We start from the raw sequence: 19,361 nt of genomic DNA, 5'->3' as shown, positions 1-19,361 counted from the left end.
CAGTCATTCCAGTTTCTGGAAGGGATTTACTAGTTACTGGGAATGGCCATTGCGGTTACAGTTTGCGTGCCTGGAAATTGCAACTGGAAACAGCTTAAGAGCTTCTCAAAACTTTTGTCATAAACCAACTGTAACATCAACAATGCCTTAAGTCAACCACTTCTGTACACTGTATCCTACATACAGAAGTTTCTGCAGTACAAAATGCACAACTAACCATTCTGTTATCAGTGAAACATTGATAACTGAATGGTTAGTTGTGCATTTCCTATTACCTGGCCATTTCATTTTCCAGGTCTTAATCTGTGGGATTTTTTATTGTGGGGACACTTGAAAAGTATGATTTATCAAGGAAATGCTACAAATTTGGCAGCCTTGAAAGTCTATCATAATGCCTGTGAGAAATATTACAGAAGATCAGTTATGGTCAACTGTTAACACCATTGTTCATTGCCTTCAGGTTTTACATCGCAAGAATGGAGACAATGTTGAACAGCCTTCCCTATATTGCTAAGGTTTCTGTATAATATGAAAGTCTTGTACAAATAAAATGTTTGTTCTTTACAGTGCCAAAAATGTCATGGTGGTGAGTTTTGGTATTAATTTTTTTTATGGAAATGTTTTTCTGGATGTCCTGAAATATCACCATACCAAAATTTGTTGCATTTGGACTGCTAACTCTCCAGCAGACAGTATTAAATAGGGGTACTGTAAAGCTAAATGAACTGCCAAATTATCAGATTATAATATGGTTATGTAATTAATTAAATACCAAATAATAATTAATTACAGCTTTATTCATTTAGCTTTAACTATAAATTGGGTTTGTTAAGTTAATATATATATAATAATTAAAATATCCCTATATATATATATATATATAGGGGTATTTTAATTACAATCACCTGGTATATTTAACTTTGACATAGAGAGTATTATTTTTTCCATGAGGTGACAAAAACAGAATAATTACATGCTAATAATGTCAACTAATATTCAGACATTTCCTATAACAGAATTTTTTCTTTTTTTTTAGAAAACCTTAAACAACTACAAATTACAACTACTGTGAAATCTAGTTTAGACCACTAAGCCTTGTTAGAATAGTTGATCATCTAGTAGCTGAATATCCTGAATTTTCGAGTGTTTTATCTGCAGCCTATAACCTTCCATAAATGGAAACAAATCAAAACACTTTTCAAACCATTCCCAAAACTAGAGAGAGACATCATGTTCACTGAATACAAATAATTATCCAGATTAAATTTTCTGAAACAGATAGAAACTTTAAGCTTGTCTCTGCTTGTCTAGTTATCAAGTTGTTCTGTTGTTCTAAAAATTAAACAATCCATATGACCACATTACAAATATATATGTTGCAATGTAACTATTATGAGAACTGGAGGAAATACAGTATTTAATAAAAATTTACACCTTAAAATAGATTTCTGCAACAAATTTTAATGAAATAAGAACTTGTTACTGGAGTCTATTTTAAGGTGTGAATTTTTATTGACTAATATATGTCATTTTTTTCCCCCATTTTAAAAAATTGCAATATTTTTTAAAATCAAAAATTATTTTGTTTATGCAGGATCTGACATGCCAGTATCATATTGAAATGAATTAAATGTTATTTTTTATATATTAATATTAAAAATGTAGAAGTCAATTCATTAATGTTTGTAAAATTTGTAATAAAATAGTAGTACTATGGCAATTTTCACTTTTAATAATAATTATCATTAACTTGATTATCGATACTAATTACATGTTTTATATCTTTATACACTGCTAAATTATTTAAATTATTAAAGAGTATTGAAAGTGTTTGTTCTTCATTGTAAAATGTGCTTTTAAATAATGTACTGAAAACTGTAACACATAATAAGTAAACCTGTTCATAATTTTCAGATATCAAAAGTCAATCATTTTAATAAATTCCTCTATCAATTTTTTTACCAGTTGATGTGATGAGGTTTCTTAAGGCTCGAAAAAATGAATTGAAATTACTCACAACAGCAATAGAAACAAAACTTCCGAAAAGAATTATACAGCAATTGCCACGTCACATGAGACGTAGAGCCGCCAGTCATAATCCTAAAAGACTACCAAGGAGAGTAAGAGAACGGGCTATGAAAGAGGTAAATTATTATTATTTTTTAATTTTTCTTATAAAATATTAATAATTAAATGACTTATTATTATGTTGGGTGTAGTGGTTTATACTCAGTTGACACCGGTGGCTGTGTACTATGCCAGACCAGAGTCAAGGCATAGCAACCAAAACAAAACTAAAATTAAATAAGTGTGTCAGTGTCAGTATTCAGGAATTTTCTCAAAATATGACATGTATTCAATATAGTGACCTTCTGTAGTGTGATGTATGTGTTTATATTCAATTGTAATGTGTCCAGGCATTTGTGTAGTGTGTGTGGTATGACACCTGTAGAGGAGAGAACAACAGGTACAATAAGCACCCTATCCATCCTCCACAGATGCCTTATTTCCTGGGCGAATTCTGTGTACTTGCTAATTTTTTCAGTGCATGCGTTTTGTATATTGTGAGTGTTTGGAATGGATATGTCTATAATGTATGTGATTTTATTGTGTTTGTCAATGAGTGTGATGTCTGGTCTGTTGTGGTAAATTGTTTTATCTGTGATTATGGCTCTGTCGTAGTACATTTTGTGCGTGTTGTTTTGTACATTTTGTGCATGTCTGTGGAATGTATTTGTGCGTGTTGTTTTGTACATTTTGTGCATGTCATGTGGAATGTATGGCTCGTGGATGTCTAATAATTTGTGTTTCTTTGCAAGCTCTTGGTGTATTATATTTGCTACTTGATTATGTCTGTGTAGATAATCTGTCTGTGCCAAGAGCTTGCAACCAGAGGTGATGTGTTGTATAGTTTCTGGCATGATGTGACATTTTCTGCATGTGTCATTTGTGAATGTTGCATCTTTGAGTATGTGTTTTCTGTAGTTTTTAGTATTTATGACCTGATCCTGTATGGCAATCATGAATCCTTCCGTCTCCCCAAAGAGGAATCCCCGAGCTAACCAGCTGTTTGACGCAGTTTTGTCAACAAAATCCTGGGCCAGATCATAAGGATGCCTGCCATGGAGTGCCTTTCGAGCCCACGATTGCTTAATGGTGTTTATGCTTTTTATATGTTGCGTTGTGTCCATATGAAGTGAGTGTAAGTTTAATGGTGTGTTATTCGAGTCTGCTAGAGTTACTGCTTTATGTAATTGTGATGTTTCTTGTTTTTTGTAGAAAAACTCTCGCAGTGACTGTATTTGTTTGTAGTGAAGGTTAACTATGTCAATCAGGCCACGTCCGCCATCTTTACGTGGAAGGGTTAATCTTTCTGTGGCAGATTTAGGATGATGTTGTTTATGCTTAGTAAGTGTTGTTCTTGTTTTCCTTTGGAGTTGCTCAAGATCTGTGTGAGTCCAATGTATAACTCCAAAAGAATATGTGAGTACTGGGATGACATATGTGTTTATTGCTTTAACTGTGTGTTTTGCATTTAACTGTGTTCTGAGAATAGCATTTAACCTACTTTGGTATTCTTTAATTAATCTTTGCTTTATTTGTGTATGTTCTGTTAGTTTGGCCTGTTGGAATCCTAAATACTTATAGAACTTGCCCTCTTCCATGGATTTAATAATGTCTCCATTTCCAAGTGCAAAATCTTCTTTCTTCAGGATTCCTTTTTCTATGTGAAGTGTTTTGCATTTATCTAGGCCAAATTCCATTTGTATGTCCTTGGTGTATGAATGTGTGATTTGTAGGAGTTGATGAAGTTGTTTTTGTGTGGATGCATAAAGTTTTATGTCATCCATGTACATGAGATGTGACAGTGTAAACTGTGTTGTTTTTTCATGTCTGATATTGTAACCATATTGCGTGTTGTTTAACATGTTTGATAATGGGTTCAGGGCTAAGCAGAACCAGAGAGGACTCAAGGAATCTCCTTGAAAAATTCCTCGCCTAATAAGAATTTGGTTTGTTTGTATGGAAGTGTTACTAACCCTGAGATGTAGTGTTGTTCTCCAGTGCTGCATAGTGTTTTGAAAGAATGCAATGAGTGATGGATGTATTTTGTACATATGTAGAATATGTAGCAGCCAACTGTGTGGAACACTGTCGAATGCTTTTCTGTAGTCTATATAAGCCATGTGTATGTTTCTGTGTTGTTTGTGTGCTTGCCGTAGAATGACTGAATCTATGAGTAACTGTTCTTTGCATCCCTTGTGATTTCTACGGCAACTTATTATTATTATTATTATTATTAGTAATAACTTATAACTAATTTTAGGTATGAAAAATCATATAAATAGATTTTCGTACAAAACTCGGGAATTAAAGTTAAATTCAAATTTGAATTACAAAGGTTATACAAACATAAGTTCGAGTCCTTATTTCTTTATTTTCTTCTCTTTATTCTGATCAGGAACCACCATGCAACTTGCAACTTGAAGACAAAAAAACTTATAAAATTAACAAACAAAACACTATTAGACGACATACAACACAATTAAAAATGATCTTCGGCGCCGACCTGTCTTTATAGGCTACGGCGTCTACAAAGCATTAAAAACTGTTAGTCTTCCACAAGTGATCGGAATAAAGGGAAGAAAATAAAGAAATAAGGACTCGAACTTATGTTTGTATAACCTTTGTAATTCAAGTTTGAATATAAATAGATCATTGATAGTTATAAAAATGATAAGTATTTAAGTTACATGAATTTTGTAAATATCTGAATGATCTTTAGTGCCTAGATGGCCTAGCTTTAATTATTAGCTATCAGATTTTGAACTTGATACACAATAAATACAAAATAGGATATTCTGACTGGAAAAATAAGGCCAATCCACAGACTAAACTTGCTAGACCACGAAAGCTGCCAAATCAAAGAATACTAAAGAATTTCAATTGTAAGCTCAGAAATCTAGTCAGTATTTATTTCTGCATGCATTATGCAAATATATTTCATATGTTAAATGTCTCCTCTATTATTTTGTTATGTAGTTTATACTGACGATAAATTATAAATTTAACATTAAATGATAAAAATGGAAAATAATTAAGTATGATAATAAATAAATAATTTTAAATTTTATAGCATAATTGATCTTATGCAATATTTAATTTTAACTGTTTTTCACAGAACAAAAACTTTTTGGAAAGTACGTTTAGGCTATATTTTTTTTCATTTATGTATTTATAAATTTAAAGCTGGCATCAGAATTGTGAAGTTGGAGTTGCCGGAGTCTTATGTTTTTAATCAGAGTCAGTAAAATTCTTTTGACTCTGGTGACTGATCCAAGTTTAATATTGGTAAAATGTGAAGTAAGGAAAATACTTTTTAATTAATTAGTATGTAAAGAAATTTCTTAGAAAATGGACACTTTGCTAAATTAGATATCACAATGATATAAACCCATAAAGGCCATTTCGTAGCAAAATGTTATATGTATCTTATGCAACCTGCTCTATACTTTCAGAAAATAGCTTTTATTAATTTAAGGCCCACCAGTGGCCAAGTAGATAAAAACACTGACCACTTGCAGCAGTCGTTTCATGCTTAAAAAATTCAGTGATACCTTGGTTTTCATCGATAATTCGTCTGAAAACAATCGGCGAAATCTGAAACTGACGAAAACTGGGGAAATTATTTCCATATGAATCAATGTAAATCCAATTAATTCATTCTAGACAGTCCAAAATACATAACAAAAACACATTTTATAGAGAATTAATATAGCATTAAATACTAAAAGCAATAAGAAATTAATATTAAAAAACTAATCTAAAGGAAAGCAATGGAATTGTTTGGCTAGACACGTGGGGTAATAATGTCTTGTCTTGTAGAAGTTAGTTGGACATGAGCTTCTAGCCTATATTGCCTTGTGGTAAAGTGTGATGTAATAGTCATGTAATAGTAGTTTTATGTGTTTATAATGGTCATATCGCAGGGAATAATGTTTTCCATGAGGTCCATTTAAGGGTAACTGGCCCCTATTCAGGCATTACAGACATTGAGAAACCCCAGAAAACTCCACGTGACCATCCTGTCCTGGCGAAGCGCAAACCCACGACTGAACTCCCAGTGTTCGGGGAACGGAAATGTTGGCCAATGGTGGGGCATCGCAGGGTAATGCTCACACAATGAGAAATAATACCAACTGAGCCAGAAAACGCATGGGTTGCTCTTTGTTTTTGCAAAATTAGCATTGAGGTCACTTGGGCATGCCGACGAAATCCGGGGCAATCAATGAAAACGAAGACAAATTTTTTGCAAGAAAAGTCGACCAAAACTGAAACTGACGATAACTGAAGTCAACGAAAACCAAGGTATTACTGTAAATGCTTATGGTAACATTTCAAAGTGTTAAGCTTATCTTTACCAAAGATATGCTCCCAAGGAAAAATTTAACTTTCATTTTAGGTGCAAGAAAAAAACAATGAAAAAAGTAAAACCAAGATCAGAATCTAACTGCAGCAAATTAAAGGATAAAGAGAAAACTGCAAAATGTAATTAATAGGATTGTTTTCTCTTATTTTTCACTGTTCTTGAGGCACAATTGCACTTGTCAGTTCAAGATGATAGATTTTTTTTTTCAAATTTCATATATTAAAATTCTACTGTATACAGTAGAGCGTCGAAAATTGGCGTCAATTGGGGACTGGGGTTGTTCCAATTAGTCATTTGTTTCAATTTTCGACTTTGTACGAAAAAATATATTAATCTGTCCGATGTTCAAATTTTTCTCCGTTGTGTATCACTTCCTGTTGAATTTTTCTCCGTTGCGTGTCGCTTTGTATTGAATTTTCGTCGATTTTAAGCCTAACGAAAATTTTTATAATAATAATCGAGGCTATCGTATCATTAAAAATTATTTCTTTATTTTGTACAAACAAAATAAATATATTGAAGAATATAAAAACATGAAAATTATACTTTAGAAGTAAATCTAGTATCAAAAACGTTCGATTCAGCACGACACAGTCCAACTGAAAATCGTTCCAATTTCTGGCCATTTCAATTACCGACGTTCCAATTAACGACGCTCTACTGTACTTCAGTTTAGTCAACCATCAGTAGGAAATTAAGTATTTCCATTGTAGCCAGAGTGGGAGAAACTATATTGCAGACCAATTTATTATGTCATCATCAAATTTGTTTTTTTTTTTTTTTTTTGCATTTATTGTATTTAATTTTTTTTTCTTGAAAATAATTAAATTTAAATCAACTTTTCATTATTAACTAATAAAAGTAGAATCCTTTTGACTATTAATATGTAGTGTGTTTCTTTACATACTAAAAAATTTTTCTGGAGTAAATTCATTATATCCATTTTTTGATTCTTGTCATCAATTTTAGCTCGACTTTTTATACAAACATTTTAGATAAAAACATTCAAGTACCCAGTGATGTCTTTCTTATAAAAGGAATTTTAGTGTGACATTTAAAAAAACAAAAAACACTAAAGTTGAAGTCAGAGTCATACGTTACAAATTTGCTAGAGACTGAGTCGGACTTTTTGTTTACCAACTCCACCACACTGACTGACATATTGTTATGGATGTCAGAACAATTTGTTAATCTAGACATTTTTAGCCTTTATTAGGTCATCCTCAGCTACTGAAGAACATATTATATTTGAATCCTAGAATAGAATAACATAGAATAGATTTTTAAAATTAAACAGCCGTAAAGCAGAATTTATCAGTTATGATACACCATTAAAATGATTAATAAAATGTAACATCGACTGTTTTTTAGTGTTATTTAGCTGTATATTAACTGAAAGTGTTTCAGTTTGTTTGACTTAGTTTGAGTAATTCTGCATTCTGTTCCAATTACCTGGTGACGGTAAAATATTTTATTGATAATGCTTGTTTCACTAAATGTTATGACTTTTATAGCATATTCACAATTAACATATATATGTTACAGTCAAAACCTGTTTTTAGTTAGAATGTGTTTTAACTAGTTGAAACTAGTTTATACTGGATGTCTTAGTTAAAACCCATTTTGTCTAGTTAAAACTAGTTTATACTGGATGTCTTTGTTAAAACCCATTTTGTCTATTTAAAACTAGTTTATACTGGATGTCTTTGTTAAAACCTGTTTTGTCTAGTTAAAACTAGTTTTAACTGAAATTCATTTTGATTAGCAGTAAATTCTAGTTTTAACTAGACAAAATGGGTTTTAACAAAGACATTCAGTATAAACTAGTTTCAACTAGTTAAAACGCATCCTAACTAAAAACTGGTTTTGACTGCAACATATAGAGTGTTTCGGGGTAAGATGATAAGCGGGGGAAGTTGCCTACTTTTTGATATTTTCAAACAGTGACGTCAGATATTGTCATGTGTTTGTATGATGAATTGTTGGGCCAATATTGAGTGCGGAAACCTGTAGTTTGCTACCGTTACCTCATTTTCTACATCTTAGAAGAATAAAACCAAGATAAGAATGAAGTTTTTGTTGTGAAATGTTTCTAGAATCATTTTAAAACTAAAAGTTAAAATAGAATTTATTAAAAATTGCAAAAAACAATTAATGTGTGATTTAAGGTTCTAAAGTTTCCATTGTGAGCTACCGCCGATCCCAGTCAGACAGGCTAGAACACGTGATTCCACTAGGCATCTTACCCTGACAAATGGGAAAGATGCCACATTTTTCTTGGTGTAACATTTCTATTTTTTGTTAATTGAATTCCAATATGCCTATTTTTAATAAATTTTTGTTTTCTCGTTTTATTGCAGGATATGCATAGAAATTATATAAGGACTTTTCAAAAAGGTTTTTGGACTGAAAAAAGCTTTCAGCTAGCTATAGAGCACGTTAGAACGGGCGGAAACTTAACAATACTTATACTGTGCTGTTATACTTACTATGAAGTACTTTGCAATAAATTAAATTTGGTTAAGATATTCGAAAATTAATTTTATGCAATTATATTTGTTATCTTACCCTAATGGCATTGGGCATCTCACCCGGATACTTGGAGTGAGATGCCTAAAATGCCAGACAGTAAAAAAGTCGTCATTGCAAACACAATATACAATTATTTTTCATATACTCCAAAGTTTTATTTGAAAAACATGCTCAAGAATATGATATTTTCATTAGAGGCCTCCAAAACCCAAATTATTGCTATAATTTCCTTCATAAGCAAAATGTTAGGCATCTTCCCCGAATCACTATACATAACTATTTATTTCCCCCAAACATATTTATGTAGCTAAAATTAGTTTTAACTAATGTTAAAAGTTAAAACTAGTTTTATCTGAAATCAAAACATGTACAGCAGTAACTTTACTGCTAGTCAAAAATGAATTTGAGTTAAAACTAGTTTTAACTAGACAAAACGGGTTTTAACAAAGACATCCAGTATAAACTAGTTTCAACTAGTTAAAACGCATTCTAACTAAAAACGGGTTTTGACTGTAACATATATATGTTAACATCTACTTATATAAGTCATTGATGCCACTGTTTGTATATCTGTCATCTGTAATCTGTCAGGGAATGCCTAGAATGCACACTGGGGGCATCCCTAGTGATGATTTTCAGCTATTATTTAAATTAGTAGTGTAATTTATTTATTAACAGTATATATTATTATTTTTATTTGTAATAGGAATTTATTATTTATATGAATTATGAATTTTATTATTTATACCATGGAATGACACTGCTGCTACTAGAATGCCCACTAGGGGATGTCCCAGGCTAAAATTATATATATATAATTTTATCAAACAAACTTATTATTTTCCTATAGAAATTACAAAAATTCTATGCATCAAGTACTTCTCTTCTTTATATCAAGTATTCTGTAATTGAAGGACATTCTAGGCATTAATTACTTTGGTATATTTAGAGAAAATCCATCTGTTAAAACAGATGGATTGGACAGTATCTTTTTAGTTTGTTATTTAGCACTGGAAACTTTGACTTTAGTGTCATACACTCATTGTGTCAAAGCAGTGCAGTTACTATTATTATTGTTAATTGATACATGATGGTCTTTAAGACTAATATTTAATGATGCAATAAAACCTATATAATAGAAACTTTTTCTATCTCTATATAATTTTATGATGTAAACCTCAGCCTTATTTAATATAGTGATTTTATCTGATTTTGATCTAAGCAGTTCCATTATGCAAGTATTATTTATTTATGTTCATTCTGATCTGGATTAATTTAGCATCTCATTCTTAACATTGTTAAGGTCTGACAATGGAGTAATAATCCAAAAATGCTTTGCTTCCAAAAAAGTTCATAGTCTGAGAAAAGCAGATTAAGTTGTATTTAGATTTGAAGAGCTTTCTTAAAAAGTATTTTGTTTTGATTTTATTCCTACATTTTTAGTTTTCAGAGATGGATGGAGCTCCTATATTTATGATTGTCATTATTCGTTTTATCTCCCTAAGACCTTGTATTAAACTGATGAGAAATAAATACAAAAAAAATACTTGTTTATATAATATATGTGGAAGTAAATACTGATTGTTTCTAATGATATAAATTATTGTGTACATTTCTTAGAAGAAAGTAAGTTTGTCTAATAGCATGAAGATCTGTACACCATTAACATACTATTTTCACATGATATATAAATTTTTAAATGATTTGATATCTGATAATTTATTATTTGCTTGAAAGAGTAAATATCATTTACAATATTATATATTCATCATTCCTTCAAATATTTCCATAAAATAGTTCTGAAAATAACAGTATTTATTTTCAATTCTTTATGTGTATGTAAATATATAAATTTTTTTAATCTAATGAATTCAATAATGAATTATTACTAATATTAGAGATAGCAATTATTTAATTATAAGCTCAGTAGTGTAGTGGTTGCACCTCGTTAAGTCGAGAGCCCAGGTTCAAATCCTGGCTGAGTTTTGAAAATGTTCCAATATTGCTATCTCTAAAGAATAAAAAAGTTTTTTAATTATAAAAATTAATAAAATTCTATTAAAACAGTAATAAATTTATAAGAATTTTCAGAACTAATTAAATAAGAAAATTATCTAAAATAAAAAGCATGTTCATTATAACAACAACTAATACTTCAAACACAATAAATAAGTAGCATAATGCACTTTTTTGTGGCAATGTAGTTCACATCAGAAGTCCAGAATTCAAGATCCAATTCTGTGAATTTCAAGTCAAGACCAAGTATGTCAAAAAAAATCCTGAAAGTGTTAGCTGACAAAGCATCCAAGATTTTCTCTAATTAGCCGAACATTTGACATTTTTGTGTGTACCAAGATTAACAGTAGTCTGTTATACATAAAACAAGCTATTGTCACACTTCAGCTTTGGTTTACACTAGAACTAACAAATTGGGAGTGCACTGTATTTTAATCACCTAACAGTCAGAACACTTTTCTTTTGAATCCTTATGCAATAACTTACCCTTACAGCCAAAGAGTACTCTTGGATAAAATGTACTCTTTGACTGCCTGAACTCACTGCCTCAAGTGGTCTGAATTGAATTTGATGGACAAATTCCACAAATTTCTCTTTCTGCAAGAAGTTAATAGAAAAATTCACCAAATTATATTTTTGCCCTTGAATTTGTACAAAATTTCTTGAGAGACACAAAGACAACCATAACAAATTCTAGTAAGTAACGAAAAATGCTCGCAATATAATACATTATAATATAATGTAGTATTATTATTACACAATATAATATTACATAATAATTAACATATAACTCTACAGTAAAATTAAACAAAAATAATGTTTTAATGGAGGAATATAAATCAAAAGTGCTTCAATGTTTGTTGTTTCTAGCTGCTGAGTTTTCCTATTAAAGCATTGTTTTTAATTGAATGCATAAATCAAGCTTGGTTGTCTAAATGCATTGCATTTAGTTTCATAATAATATATATTACAATAGGATATATTATTAAACTTAATAATTCTACTAGTTTTATATTTTCTCATTCACTTACTTTTTAATATATGTTGTAAGTCTACTACAGAACTGTTTCAGTTCTATTAATGTGTTTGTGAAACATTTATTTATTATTAAAAGTTCATTCTGTTTAGTTAGAAAAAGTGAAAAAAACAAAAAGACCAAGCAGAAAATATCGAAGAAAACCAAGAAATTTATTGGAAGAATATAATAGAAGACAGAAGAATCGTATATGGTTAGAAACTCATATATGGTTTGCAAAACGTTTCAAAATGATTGAAATATGGGGTTACAGATTGGCATATCAGTCAAATGATAAATGTGTAAAAGCTCTTTATAAATCAACTATCAATCATGCACTTTTGCAGGTAATCTTTATGAAGTTATATGGCATATTAATATATTTTTGAAAAGAATTTAAAATATATTTTATATTGCAGGATATTTCATATTATGGATGCATAGAATTATCAGGAAAAGAAGAAATTCTTCTACAGCAATTATCACAATTAACAAATCCTGATTTAGGTAAATTTTATAAAATTTTACATATTTTAAATCATACAGATTTTTTTGGAAAACATTTTGGAGAAAAATGATTTTTCATCTTTATTTATAAATAGAATAACTATTTTATTTAGAAGAAGTAATCACTTTGTTATGAACCTGTTACCAGTGTGTTTTGTGAAATTACAGTTTATCACAAACACTTTTGAACTTTTGAGCAGTTCTTCTTCAGGTGAAATCTGATGGAATGCTTCAAAATGGAACATGAATATTTAAATAAATCAAATTCCTATAAGCTGAAATCTGTTGCGACGAGCATGCACATTTGTGTGCATGATGTTTGGTGCTTGGTGGGCTTCTTCCCCACTCCTCCCAAGTCACATCCTCATCCGTTGTGGCTAAGGCAACATTATCCACTATGCAATGGGCTCACCGCTGTCCGCTATATTAGCGGAATTGGTCATGAGGCATCTTGAGCACAGGCTCTTTAGATTACCTCTCAGAATAGTCTACCCCTTGATATACTTGAGGTACATGGACGACATTCTTTTGGCATGGCAGATACACGGGACTCTTTTCTCACATTAGAACGTCACCTGACAAGTGTATACTCCTCTATCAGCTTCACCTGGGAAAAAGAAGTTGGGGGAAAAATCACTTCCCAGGGAGTCCCAAAAGTCCCAGGGAGGCTTGGTATTCTCTGTATACCACAAATTTGGTAGTGTTCCCCCAATTATTCCTGCCACAGCCTTTCAGCTGAAACAGTACGTTAATGCGGCCATAGCCCCTTTAATCAGGGCATTTTTGCTGCCTTCCACACAGTATCTTACCAACTCTGAATTGGGGATTATCCGCACAGTGGTATGTGCGGCAGAATATGGCCCCACCAAATACAGTCGTATCCTAAACAGAGTCAAAAGACCCCTTTTCCCAGCTACCACCTTACATAGCCCAAGGGACTGGACAGTAGTCCGCCCCTCTCTGCCATTTTGTGGCCACCTCACTGCCCGAATTTGTCGCATTTTTAGGCAAAATGCCTTACTTTTAACCATTGTCCCATGCCCTAGTCTGAGGAGACTTTTATGTAACAATAGGGATGTAGTTTCGATCCTAGAAAAGTCAGGTGTATATTCTATTCCATTGGAAAACCCGTTATCTGGGGTGCACACACATTATGTAGGGTCAACCACCAGGATGCTATCCAGCTGCATAACAGAGCACCAATGTTCTATCGCAGGAGGCAACTGTGACACTGAGCTGTCCAAGATGGTTGTACAGCACCAACATACCCCACTTTGGAAACGTGTGGTGATGCCCAGATGCTGTGGGGAAAGGAACTTGGTGTATATTTGGGAGGCCCTCTTCACCACACTGCTTTCTCCTTGCAACTCTCCTACCCTTGAGTTGCCAGGAATTTGGATCAGTCTATACAAGCAGTTAAAAAACTGCATTAGTCCTGTTACTGTATGCACTAAAGTGCATGCACAATGTTGATTAATGTTTCTAAACTTTTTGTTAAAAGTGGCTAATTGCTTATCCCAATTTCTGTGTTGTAGGACGCATGCGCGATGATGTTTCATGAATTTAAATTAATAATCTAAGTTTTGTATTATGTTCTAAATGACTAACGCTACTCTTGTTCTCTGTGCGGTATGACGCATGCGCGATGTTGTTACACATATTTTTAATTCTGATGCTTTATTTTTAAATTTGTTTTGTTCCAAGCAGCTAATGCTGTTTTTGTTCCAATTTAAATAGTTTGTACGAAAATTTATTTCATTCCGATTCTGCCTGAAGACGACATTTATAAATTCGTTGAAAGCGCTAGCAGGATAATAAAAACGTTTCTTTAAATGTTCTTTAACACCTTTTTTGTGAACTTTCTCTAGGATCAGTAAAATTGTTGGCATGACATTCTACCTTTTATTCAAGTTAATTAACATGTTTTATTAATATAATGCATATTATATTTCAGGATATAATTTTTCACATTTGTTTGTGACAGTTCTCTATGAATTTATTAGATCTCCCATGTAACGATTTTGGAATTTTGGCACCCCATCATCATTGTGCCTTCAGCATGTACCCCCTCTACCTTTTCGTGTCCCTGCTTGTACCTGCTGACTACAGGAGAGGCAATCCTCTCACTTGCCACTACAAAGAGTTAGTCCAAGAACAAACCAATCAGTGATTACTTTGTTCTTGTGTTTTGTTCATTTTTGAACCTATTTTCTGTAGGGCCACACAATTGTGAGATTACGGGAATATCTTTTATTCAATTTATTTAAAAAATATTTTATTTGGTGAAATATGTGTCAGAATCTAGAAGGAAGTTTAACTTTAAAAACTGATATGACAGGCGATAACACAAATACTTTCATTTTTGCTCCCTTTAACATCAAACTGTTAATAATAGACATAAAGGGTCCTAAATTGTATACATCTGTTTGTTAAATGATGTTCTAAACTAAATATTGTATTAATTTAACTTAGAAAGGACCAGAAATACCTGAAATTTATCAATTATGTAAAGGGAGGATTTTTACCCCCTTCAGTTAAAAAGGAAGTTGGTTTCCTTTAAAAAGATCGCTTATCATCAACTTTGTCATTGTGTCATCGAGAGATTTTACCCCTTTTATGACGTAATTTTGTTATAATTTGATTGGGTAAACTCTAAGAATATTATCGAATTTCGTGCCTAAATCAGGGAGTCCGCCAAAAGCTTTTGTCTCAGGAGTTAGCAAGAAGGGTTCTCCAATATATTATAGACGAGTTTGCTTAGAAGCTTCATCCCACAAAGAAGTGAATTAGGGTTCTCCAAATTTGGTTATAAGTCCTTCTCTAAAATGCCTGAAGTAGAAGATTGAAAGACCTATAATATTGTGCCTATAGAAGTATGAACTTTATAATAGAAGACATCAAGTCTGCTAGGTATTACACTACGGGAATTATTTGTAAGCTCTCTCTCTTACATGTTAGTTTAGATTTAAGATCGTTCAATTTGTAATCCATTTATTTGTATTTCTTTTGTTTTTGATTCAAATAATTTAAATTTGTTATTGTTAAATGGATTCATCTTTGACTCAAGTCCATCCAGCACCTGTCCAAACTTAGCGACCCTCCCACTTGTTATTCCACGAGACAATTAAAGCATGTTAACCTGCTAAATTCATTGGTTAACTGGTGTCAGGAAAAACCTGATAACAGGGGCTCCAATGCATCCTTGTTTTACAAGATATCTTCGCAGATATTTGTCTCATCTTAAGGAAGCCATCCCATATTTTGACAACCAGGAATGGATCATGCGATCGATAGGTTGATTAAGTGACAGAAGGTTGATTCTAACCTGTTCTGCCCTCGATTCTAATCTCACACAATGCTGTTTTTTATTTTTTTACCCCTAAATTCCTTTCACATGGAGAGCAAAGACATTGTTGTTTTGACTCCACTGTCCAAAGTCTTGGGTCTCTATTTTTTTACATATAAATGGACCCTCATTACATTTTGGAATTCCTCGTCACAATTAAATGACAAAGTATCATAAAAATAAGCCCATTAAATTTTGAGAACAAACTCAATTCTATAAGCCCATAGAAGACATGATATCAACATTGGGACATCACCTGACATATTCTTGTGATTTATGTGATATCACTTTGTTGTGTGCGCTCATGTTATGTATGACCTTGTATCTCGAAAACATGGACCCCCATTTTTTATATCATTTTTGGATTTTCATTGCAATGAATGGAAAATAGCAATGTTTTATCAACATGAATTGATCAAATTTTGAAATTGAATACAATATTATAAGTGGAGAATTACTCCATCTCAAATATACTAATAAAAAGACTGTAATCAGAGTTCAGTTATTGTTGATATCTCCAGTTAAATAGGCATTTATAGGATGTCTTTTAGTGGTATCAGCTTCAATGTGTGACTGATAGATAACATGCAATCATTATCAGAATTGATGCTTTAGACATTATTTGTTTACAATATTATCATTTAAATTGCTAGGATTTCTTACTTCAACTATAGATTAGCAGTTGTTAAAGATTGTACTGCAAAAAATGCAAACAAAACATTAGTAATTATAACTAATAAATTTGTACAGCAATATATTTTTTTTAGCTGTTTTAATTTGTTCTTTTAATGTTAGAATATCCTAAATTATTTAATTAAAATGCATATATACACCTTGCTTTACAATGGTTTAACTTATGATATTTTGACTTTACAATAGTGCAATAGCAATGCACATTCAATAGTCATCAAACTTTGAATTTTGATCTCTCCCTAGGCTAGCAATATTCAGTTTGACACTTTTTACCACTGCCAGGTGTTGGCAGCTTCTGTCTAGCTTACAGTTGCCATTTTGCTGGGAATAACTTTGATTTTGAAGATATAGCTTCAGGTTTAATAATTATTTCTCTAGGCTTGTGACTTATATTATATAATTTAAAAATCAAATTTTTAATCTCAGAAATTTTATATGTAATTTATATTTAAAACACATATTAATATCAGTTGATATTCAACTTAAAGTATGTTCATAGGAGCATAACCCTTTGTAAGTTTATGAAAATCAATTACAATAATTAAAATAGCAAATATGCAACAAATGTCAGTAGTTTTATATATAAATAATTACAATTTCACTATACTTACTATTTTATGACATAGAAATAATAATATATATATTATTTCCATATGATAAAATCTTAAAAAGTAGTAGTAGTAGCAATTTTTTTCCAAATTCAATAAAATTCAAACTGTACTTTGCTTTATTGGAGAGCTCAAAACAGTAATAAAAATATCACCACAAATTTCAGAATACTTGTGAATTAGCATTCATTTAAAGCATTTAGAATTTTTTTAAATTTGAAAATTTTATTCTGCTGATTTTAAGGATTGTTTCAAATGTATATCTCTAATGATAAGGCTTGAAAACACTAAGGACTTTATAATACTATTAGCATTACTGTTTTGAGTTTTCACTAAAGCAGATTATAATGTAATTTAAAAATTTGGAGATATGTCTTAGTTTTAATACATTTTATTTTGTTGATAGGATTAACATTTGGATCAAAACTTTATCTTAATGGGAGTCGTGAAGGAACAGTTTTTCTGTTTCATCAAAATTCTTATCCATATGGAATCATTGGACCAGTAAAATTTTTTTGGAAACCTCAAATTAATTTTAAATCAAGTACAGAAGAAATGAGATATATATGGTTGTGGGTTCATCCTTCTTGTATCAAAGAGCTGATTGATGAATTAATAAATTTGTTTAATTTGCAACAAAAAATTCAAAATAATATATCTGAAGCTACTTTTGACAGTAAGAGAAAATTATATTTTGAAAGAATTAGTATCTATAGTAGTAATGATATTACTATGATTGTATTAAAAGATGTACTTGTTCGCCATCGTTTGGTAGGACCACAATCACAATCTGTGATTACTAATTCCTTAGAACAGACTTTAATAGATCCAGATCCAGAAGTTTCCAATGAAACTTCTAACTGGTGGGAAAATTTTCCAAAGTCAAAAGTATTTATGGATTTACAAAAGATACAACAGCTTACATGGAAAAAATTAAACAGTTGTTCTGTTAAATTGTTACCTGGAACCATTATTGGTACTACTGTAAAAGATCCAAGAGTTTCGTTACCTTCAAAGAAAGTTCAGAATCATCTAAATGGTAAGTTTATTTACAAGATATTCTCTCTTATCTTTCTTTCATTTTATGCTTAAATCTTATCTCTATAAATGAAATAACATCAAGAAACTTTTTAACTTTTAATAAATTTAAAGTTATACAATCCATGTAAACCAGTGTTTCTCAACAGGGGCAATATCACTCCCATGTGGACGATTTTCCATGTTGGGGGCAAAAGACAATTTTTTGGATGATATAGTAAAACATTATATTAAGAATAATTAGATATTTTATTTGTTATATCGTACAATAATTAAACAAATAACGATAGACTGCCTGAAGACAGTAGTTGTATACTACTGAAAGTGCCAGCAGATAAGTTCATTCTCTAAAGTCAGACGAGTTCATTCTCCAGGACTCCACTCCTGTAACGCCACAACACATAAGTGTTATAATCATATAATAAACGTTGGCGTGAAGTGACATTGTATTATAAACAAATAACATTATACTAGTCACTAGTCTATTCAATGCAATACGAATTTGAGGGCTGAGGCTAATGCCCAACAAAATTCTTTTCAAAATGAAGGGTGTGATACTATGTAACGGTTTTATTGAATGGGGTGACAATTTGTTAGAGGTTCAGAAACACTGACGTAAACAAAGCTGCAAATGTGGCATAGCACCTGTGCCCCATTCAGTTTATTCCATAAAAATCATTTTAAAGTAAAGTGCATTCAAAAAAGTTTGTCTATTCAGTAACACCTAATATAAAAAATAAATAATGCATTCTTAAAAATATTTTTTTTTTTTTTTGAAAAGGATAAAAGTATATATATATATATGAATTGAATATATTTAAAGAATATATACAGTCAAACCTGTTTTTGTGCGGTATAGTTGGCGACTAGTCTCGTGCGATTTGTCATGTCTAATGTTGACTTATTATAGCTAAATAAACTTATTATAGCATAAATGAACTTATTATAGCAATATTATTTCATGAATATGCGAAAAATGAAATAATTTATTTTTTAAGTCAACAAAACACCAGCTGGACAAAAATATGTAAAACAGACGATAGATGAGACGATGCAGTCAAGTGCTGACATCTGTTGTCAATAAATTTTACGTGCGTTTTAATTACGTTAATTAAACCTTCAAAGTGTTTTCACATTCCTGGACCATTAAGATAAGATTCATTTCAAAGCGTAAAT

The 19,361-nt window shown here is 31.2% G+C and overlaps 1 protein-coding gene across 1 annotated transcript in view; it reads left to right on the top strand.

Moving 5' to 3' along the window:
* Pop1 (POP1 ribonuclease P/MRP subunit) overlaps positions 1 to 19,361 on the top strand; it is a 47,664-nt gene that overhangs the window by 8,431 nt on the left and 19,872 nt on the right. Inside the window, exons 4-7 of the mRNA XM_067272915.1 lie at positions 1,966 to 2,144; positions 12,107 to 12,340; positions 12,413 to 12,500; positions 17,554 to 18,186. Coding sequence (XP_067129016.1) covers positions 1,966 to 2,144; positions 12,107 to 12,340; positions 12,413 to 12,500; positions 17,554 to 18,186 — 1,134 coding nt within the window. The remainder of the gene's footprint in view (positions 1 to 1,965; positions 2,145 to 12,106; positions 12,341 to 12,412; positions 12,501 to 17,553; positions 18,187 to 19,361) is intronic.

This window comes from Centruroides vittatus, unplaced genomic scaffold, assembly GCF_030686945.1.
Source record: "Centruroides vittatus isolate TY-2023 unplaced genomic scaffold, ASM3068694v2 contig_459, whole genome shotgun sequence".
Lineage (NCBI taxonomy): Eukaryota > Metazoa > Arthropoda > Arachnida > Scorpiones > Buthidae > Centruroides > Centruroides vittatus.
Note: the sequence above shows the minus strand (reverse complement) of the source record. Positions and strands in the feature narration are given on the sequence as shown.